The sequence below is a fragment of the Clupea harengus genome, chromosome 5 (assembly GCF_900700415.2).
Source record: "Clupea harengus chromosome 5, Ch_v2.0.2, whole genome shotgun sequence".
In the NCBI taxonomy this organism is placed as follows: Eukaryota; Metazoa; Chordata; class Actinopteri; order Clupeiformes; family Clupeidae; genus Clupea; species Clupea harengus.
The window spans coordinates 5,367,568-5,375,504 of record NC_045156.1 but is presented as its reverse complement, the minus strand read 5'-3'; the positions used below and the strand labels follow the sequence as shown (position 1 = coordinate 5,375,504).

Here is a 7,937-nt window from a genome sequence, read left to right as displayed (position 1 = left end):
ATCTTTGCTCAACAGAGTGTTCTCTCTCCAAATTACCCTCATAAAACTTGAGTGAGAAATTGTGACGTGCACAGCACCAAAGCCGGTTGTATTAATTGCAAGATCAGCACTCGCTCTACTACACAGTAGCATCCTAGGGACTCTTTAACAGGATAACACGTTATCTGTTATTTTATTTTTCTGACCTGAAGAAAAAGAACCCCCTGTACACATGGGAAGATCAATCAAACACAAAGAGGCATTGACTTAACACAAAAGCTGTTTATTATTACTTTTCCATTCGAACACAGATATACAGTATAAGATAGAGGTATTTGAACATGTCAAATAACAATATTCATTAATATTATTATTATAACATTAATACGATGGAATGTAGTCTCTCAATCTCCAGTCACGTTTTTTGTGTTCATTTTTTTTAGTTTATTTAAGAAATATGTCAAATAAATAAAGATCTCTATAGTCTCTCTGCATGTCTCTAGTAGCTATCTGTATATAATCGCCACTTCTTCCCGTGGGAAATGTGCTGTCAGCCACACTGCATAATTCCCTCTCACACACTCAGCTGTCCGCTCCACTCCCATCAGAGGCACAGCTGGAGGTGAAATTAATGCAAGCAAGTCTCAGTTTGAAATCCTAGAATCTTCTGGAATGAGTCTGGGAACCGGGTACATCAGTCTTTGTGAGAAGTATGTGTGTGTGAGGGGAAGTAGGTGTGTGTGTGTGTGTGTATGTTTGTGTGTTTTTTTGCTTTGCTCTGTTGGACTGTTTTCTTCTTCTGCTTCTGTTTTGAGTAAAAACACCAGTAGGGAAGGGGGAACTTGTAACAGTAACAGGGCGAGTCGGGGGGGGGGGGGGGGGGGGAAGATAGCTGACACCGCTTCAGTATGACCAACATCGACCCTTTTTATATCCTCTAACACAAGTGATGGGGGGAAAAAAAAAACAAAACAGCGAAAAACACCAACAGAAAGACACGAATGGCCAGTGTGCAACAGCTGTCACGGCAGGTCCTAGTCACACGGCCGGAAGAAAGAGACGTGCCTTCGGCGACCTCTTATTTGCCCTCTTCGCGTCGAGAGGGCGCCAGGTCGACGAAGTGCTTCGTCGAAACACACCGCATTTGTGCACACAATTGCACATGCGTACGTGTGTGTATTTTGTGTTTGTGTTTGAGTAGCAGCTCAATCTGTGCTGTGGTCCTCCAGCTGGGAGACGATGGTGATGAGGTTCTGCAGGCCGAAGATGTAGCCGCTGTCCTGGCCCTCGTGCACCACACTGTCCTCGCCGTAGTCCCGGCACGTGGTGTGGGCAAAGTCAATCATGCGCACGTCCACCATGGGCACCTGTGAGCGCGCCCCTCGCCGAGACACCGACGAGCTGCCGCCTCCGCTGCTACTACTACTACTGCTAGAGCTGCTGTTACTGCTGCTGCTGCCGCTGCTCCCACTCACACTGCTCCCACTGCTGCTGCTGCTGGCCCCGGCCACAGCCCCGCTGTGGGGGAACCCGAACGCCCCTTCCTCCACCGCCTCTTCCTCTTCCTCCTCCTCGTCCTCATCCTCCTCGTCGTCCTCCTCCTGGTCTGAGAGGCCGTCCTCGTCTGCCCTGTGGGCCCGTGGAGGCTCGCCATCGTAGATGATGAGCAGCGAGCTGGAGTAGAAGCGGTAGGACTCGCACGCCTCCAACGCCGCCTGCATCTCGTGCAGGCGCTGCAGCACCGGCGATAGCAGCTCACCCCGCAGGTGCTGCCCGTCGTGGAAGAACTGGTAGAGCGCCTCCTTGAGGCCGGGGAGCGTCAGCTTCCGTCCCTGGTATTTGTTCATGAACATCAGCTGCCCTACACCTGACTGATACACCTGTTGAGGGAGTGGAGACACAAACAGTTAAAATCCAGACATCTGAGCAGCTAAAGGATTCATGTTTCTTTTTTACCTCCGCCAAGGAGGTTGTTTTCGGGTTCGGTTTGTCTGTTTGTTGGTCAGCAGGATTATGCAAAAACTAACAGGCCGATATTCATGAAACCTAAAGGAGGGGTAGAGCATGGACCAAGGAAGAACCCATTCAATTTTGGATCAAGGTGGATGCTGGATTTTTTCCTTCTTTAAAATTGTGAGATATTTAAAATTGTGAGGCATATTGGCATTGGCAGAGGGTGCGCTCTCTGCCCTTTTCATATGAAATGTGTAACATCCCAGAATGATCTTGCTGCCCTTGTAATCTATATTTTGGAACTGCTCTGATTATGTTCAGTTTAATACATCTGTCGCTAAGTGGCTTAAACATGCGAGTAGCAAATATACTTTTAACAGTATGTGTTCACTCTAGTGTAAACACAATTACATACTGAAATTCCTACAGAATTCCTAGACTTCAATTCCACTTGAATTAATTCAAGTATTCCCGATGCCTACCTGCATGCCACACAGGCGGACGCCAATGCTGGCCGATGTGCTCTGCTGGCACTTGCGGATCTGCATGGCTTTCTTTTCCTCTGAGGCATCGTCTCCGTGCTGGCGTGTGCCCATCTTCAGGTCCAGCACACAGGGCACTTTATGCCTCCACGTCAGATTCTCTAAAAGGAGGAATTCTGGAAGGGAGCTTGAGTCAAGGGCCAAAAGCCAAAAAAATGACAACACAGTCTCCAGGAAGTTAATAACCCCACCATAGTCGAGTCAGCTAAACTCCTCACCAGCTACACACCCATGAAACTAACATTCCACAGAAGTTATGTAAAACAACATTCTTGCACAGAAGCACTCTAGAGCACAGCTCACTCATACTTTGGATGACTCATTTTGCGATGACTCTCATCATCTCTCCGTTAGGAAATGGGCAGTGAAAGGATACTGTATTGGTTGCGGTGCTTGGCGTTCTCCTTCATCCTCTGAAGATGCTGCTGGTGGCACTTGAGGCTCCAGGGGTTGTGCTTGAGCTGGGGGGCGGCTTTGCTCCTCTCCAGGGTGTAGTAGAGCATATCGGCCTGCTTCAGCCACTCCTCTTCACGTTTCAGACTGAATGGAGAGGAAGGGGAGATAAGGACAGGACGTTACTGGGGAACAAATGACAAATGACAAATGAAACACCCCTATACTGGATGAGAGATGAGAATGAGAAGTGGAGGAGAACCAAAAACAAGCTCTTTTCCACTTACCCTTTCTTATTGCCTGAGAGCGAGAAAATGTGTCTGGCCCACCATGATAAATTACCAGTTCTTAGTGGTTATGACTACAGCGATACTGGGAAGGATTAAGCTGCCTGTTTTTTTAACAGCGCTGTGGAACAACGCTTTCACATTGCTGCTGACACAAGCAGAATTTGCCGAGGCCTGAGAGTGGTGTGATGGGATGGACATAATGAGTCATATGGAGGTTGTTTCTACTCCTACCCAGTTCGTATATACATCACATACATTAGTGTAAGTGGTAAGTCACACTGCCTGCATCACCATCGGGAGAACAGTTGGCTGGAGGACGGCCTCTATTGTTATGCTGCAGCTGTGACCATGACCAGCCCAAGCCATCCACCCCATCTCCCTTTTGGAGGTCAAGGCTGACTCACAGAGCTCTGCTCTGCTTACATAACCTCCACTTGCTCTCGCTAACCTCGGTCCGGCTGCCAGGAACCAGGGACGGGTCTTCCCGCTCCAACCAGCTGGGCCCCTGTATGTGTCAGTGCGCTAAGCCCCTCCGATGGGTGAGGTTACCCAAACCACGCCCTGGCGGCTCAGTGGCCACCATTGATGGCTCAGTGAGTCGTTCTTTTGTGGGCTTAGCTCTACTGCCCTTGGCAGAACTGCAGCGCTGATGTGTACCTTGGCTTTGTCCCGTCATTTGAACCCGACTGACTCACAGGGGCCAATGGATGACTGAGGGTTACACTATGTGAGTATCACACTGATTCTCTTTCCCCTCTGCTGCTCACCTCTTGTCTTTGTCCTTGCGTGAGTTCCTAGCCCGGTCCTTGCCGTAGCCGTCGTTGTCTAGTAGCATCTTGTTGGCCCACTTAATTTTGTTCTTGGGCTCGCAGTCGACAGAGGGGGCCACGTTTTCCAGGTCGCTCACCTCGCTGTGCAGGGGGTAGGCGATGAGACACAGTTTTCCCTCCTCGTCTTCTTCAAAACTCACAGAAACCACGCCTGAGGGAGAAAGAGAAAGACAGAAAAATTGAATAAGCAGCAAAGACTTAGGATCAGGAATCTTACATCAGAACAATAGCAAAGCAAAACAAAACATTGAATAACGCGTGAAAGTAGCCAGATCTCCCAGCATCAGAAAAAGAATCTGGGATTTCTTTAGCATCTCTTACCCCCATCTCTTTTCTTAAACAGATTTCTCCAGCCTTTTAAAAAGCTACAGAGCCGTCGGCACAAGCTTCTCTTAACCTGATAGAGATTAAACAAGTCCACGACAAACAGAGAATGGGACAGAGATACTCCAGAGAAAGCTCAGATAGAAACGGTGCGAGAGAGAGAGAAAGAGAGAGAGAGAGGAATGAGATAAAAACAGGGAAACGGGGATTGGGGTAGAGAGGGGAGGCGAGGGAACAACAAAGCTGACAATATGCATGTGTGAGTGTCACCATGACTAGATTAGCCTTTGTCACAAAAAGACAATCTCTCAAAAATATATTGATGCACAGTAATAATGAACCCACAAAAAAAAAGACTCGAGACCAGGAAAGGGGTGCCGAAGATGAAATCCTTTATTTGCAATGAACAGGAGACGGTTCATTACACAGAAATGCCATCATTCAGCCATGGTCTCTGCACATACAATGTCTGATATAAGGACAGAAAAAAAAAAACCTTTACGTCATGATGATGTTGCTATCAGTTAGCCCCGCAACAACACAGGATAGGATAGACACAGCGCCAACATGTTGTCAGGGTCATTCAGCGTTTCAGTCCAAAAGGCAAATAAGTCCATCCACAAATCAAGTCCATGAAATCATCTCTATTTTCACCATTATATTAAAATAAAAATCATTATGAAAATCATTTGAAAAAGGTTTGTTTCTTCATGGATACAGTCTTTTGTGATTTCATGTAAAGGGGGGAGGGTGTTATTTATGGAACAAAAATCAGGACACTAATGATGTAGGAGACCTGATGGTCCTCCTTGGGGAGAAGAGGATGACAGGTGTGTGAGTGTGTGTGTGTGTGTGTGTGTGTGTGTGTGTGTGTGTGTGTGTGTGTGTAAAAGTCCTTGGAAACAAGCTCTGGAGAGCATCTCAGTTCATTGAGCTAGGGACATGTTCTCTTCCACATTACCCCTCCCCAAACCCCCAAACCCTACCTCTGTCCCAATTGTCTTATTCCACATCTTACACTTCTAAACATCCCTTTTAAGTCCTCATCCAAACGACCCATCACATCCTTGCTTGCCCCTCACTCCCACCCAGTCATTAAAACATTAACACCCAGCTCCCAGTCCCTTGTGTTAGTGAGTGCGTCCTGATGGTGAGCTTGTTTCTGTGTGTGGGTAAACACGGGGGGGTCGGAAGGAAACAAAGGTAAGGGTTTTCTCAGCGCACAATGGTTGTGTAACTAGCAACAAGATGGAAGGTGAGAACTGCCTCAAGCAAAAAGGGCTTGGAATAGAGAGACAGCGAGAGAGAGAGAGATAGCACAATACAAAAATAGTACATTGTAACGCAACAAATCCACACAGCACCTAAAATATACCCAAATTCATGCATAGTGTAATTATTAAGATATTAATCCACGGTAACCACCAATCCAGGGACACTAATTGTTATATTAGATGTTTGAATTAATCTCACAAGGGCCATGGCAGCATCATTCAACAGATAACATACAGGTAATATTCTTAAACAATGGAATGGAAAATGAACTCATAGAAAAGACTGTCAACGAGCTAAGAGGACAGCGGCAGGCTCTAGGACCCAGTGGCTCCTTGTTTTTCTGACTCGGCAGCCTTGGAGACTGATGTCATTGCTGTGCAAATTTAACCCCTCCCTTGCCTTGACTTGACTTTTTCTCGACGAAACCTAGCATGTGTTTACATGTTCACATATGGTCATGTGGTCTTCTGTGAGTGGACTTGCCAGGTACAATTATCCCTTTTGAGAGCCTAGAACAACTTAGGTGTTAGGAAGAGGGCAGTTACAAGTTACCCCCCCCCCAAATTTCTAGAAACATCCAGAAGACAGACAAAGAACAGAGAAGGGATCCTGTTGAGGACTGGTCATCCATCCTCATCCTTATTGTTCCCCTTGTCCATCCGGCTTCAATTTGACACCTCCTGTCAATCCGTTGTAGAAGTCTTTACGTCAGGACATGCGAAAAGGAATGATGAGCTCCTTCCACATGGAATGACTTACCTCTGCTCTGGCCTTTCCACCCAGTGGAGGGTCTCTCGGCACACACAGGAGGGCATCAGTATTAAAGCGCCCCCCTATGGCGGGTCAACACCCCACGGCCCAGTCTCCTGGCTTCCCCCTTGCATTGCCCTTAACCCTGAACCGGTCTGAGCCTGGGCTGGATCGCCAAATCCTGCCCCATATCACTGACGTGTCCTATTCTCAAACGGCACCAAGCAATGGCATTGCAGTAACACCATAACAACAGTCGAGACAGAAACAACCGGATGCATTGAAGGACAGTAATACCCTGTCACAACCACATACACAGCAGTCTAACATCATACAGTACAGAGAGAGAAAGAGAAAGAGAGAAAGAGACAAGAGAGATACTTGACCAGCAAGGTTATCAAGCACAGCATAGCAACACAAACAGTCAGGGGAGGGGGGATGGGGGATTGGTAGAGGAGAAGGAGGAGGGGGAGCTCTTACCTCTGTATTGCGGGGTGAACTTCCGCATGGCTGAGGGAAGGCTCTTGTAGAATTGGTGCTCGCGGGGGATAAGGGGCTTGCAGATGGTCTGCTCCCCAAAACGGAGCACACATGAGTGACCCCCTACTTGGTGCACGAAGGGCTCAAGCAGGACCCCTTTGCTCAGATACTGCTGCTGTTCTGCCTGCTGCATCGCCTCGATCGCTGGACTCATCCTCAACGGGCATTAGACTCCTGGCTCCGGAGGCTCCGGATTCAGCAGGAGGCAACAGAGACGGTGGGGATTTGGTTAAGCCAGGAAGGACAAAGGCAGCCGGTGGCTGCTTGTCTTTCTCTCTATCGCTCCTTTTTTTCTCCTGTTTTTTTTTTTTTTTTTAATTCCTAGTGCTCCCTTTTGGGTACTGTAATTTCCCCCCTCGGCAGGAGAGAGTACTGCAGGAGGAAAAACAAAGAGAGACAGGAAGAAGGAAAAGAAACACAGAGAGGAGAAAAATATCAGCTTTTCTCTTTAAATCCTCGTTTTTCTTCTCGGATCAGGGATAGCTTCCTGGCAGTGTTGTGTTTTTTAGAGAGCAGAGGTGAATTTAAAAGGCTTTTCCTGCGACGGCTGTGTCTCCGTGCTGACTCACACGGACACTGTGTCCCTCTCGCTGTAGAAACTGGTCTGACACTCTGCGCTCACACAGTACTGGTAAAAATGTCACAACTAGAGTTTCACTCCTCCCCCCTCGCTTTAAGCTGGCCTATCACAGCGGCCGTGACGGGATGTTGGGTGGCAACCAGAGAGGCGAAAGCAGCAGGCAAACAAAGAGAAGGGGGGGAGAGAGAAAGAAAGAAAGGAACGGCTGGGGGAGGGGAGGAGGAAGAAAAACAGCAAAGAAAACATGGGGGGGAGGTGGAGGTGGTGGTGGTGGTGGTGGTGGTGGCAGAGGCAGCTCAACTCAGCTGTGTTTCTGTAGCAGTCTGTCTGAGGAACCAAACTGGGAAATCTCCCTGGCCAAGTATGAGCAAGCAAAGGGGAAACAGGGAGGAAACCCTGAAAGCTGACTGCAGTGAAAGACCACCACTGTGGTGTTGCCAGGCGGCCAGACCTCCAGCAACATGCAGACCTTTGAAAACAA

The 7,937-nt window shown here is 48.1% G+C and overlaps 1 protein-coding gene across 1 annotated transcript; it reads right to left on the bottom strand.

Moving 5' to 3' along the window:
- Positions 1–246: 246 nt before the first annotated feature.
- On the bottom strand, positions 247–7,509 carry LOC105912267 (inositol hexakisphosphate kinase 2). Its single transcript, XM_031567449.2, has 5 exons — positions 6,817–7,509; positions 3,925–4,138; positions 2,851–3,014; positions 2,415–2,590; positions 247–1,859 (listed from the first exon to the last, which is right to left on the bottom strand). Exons 1-5 carry the CDS (start codon positions 7,028–7,030, stop codon positions 1,185–1,187), a joined length of 1,443 nt encoding a protein of 480 aa, XP_031423309.1. The 5' UTR covers positions 7,031–7,509; the 3' UTR covers positions 247–1,184.
- Positions 7,510–7,937: the final 428 nt, after the last annotated feature.

Bases quoted from the DNA above. Each gene is read 5' to 3' on its own strand.
- LOC105912267 (XM_031567449.2), bottom strand. From the start codon at position 7,030: ATGAGTCCAGCGATCGAGGCGATGCAGCAGGCAGAACAGCAGCAGTAT. The intron at 4,139-6,816 runs GTAAGAGCTCCC...TTTCTCCCTCAG, and splicing joins GTTCACCCCGCAATACAGAG to GCGTGGTTTCTGTGAGTTTT. The intron at 2,591-2,850 runs GTATCCTTTCAC...GCTCCCTTCCAG, and splicing joins CAAGCACCGCAACCAATACA to AATTCCTCCTTTTAGAGAAT.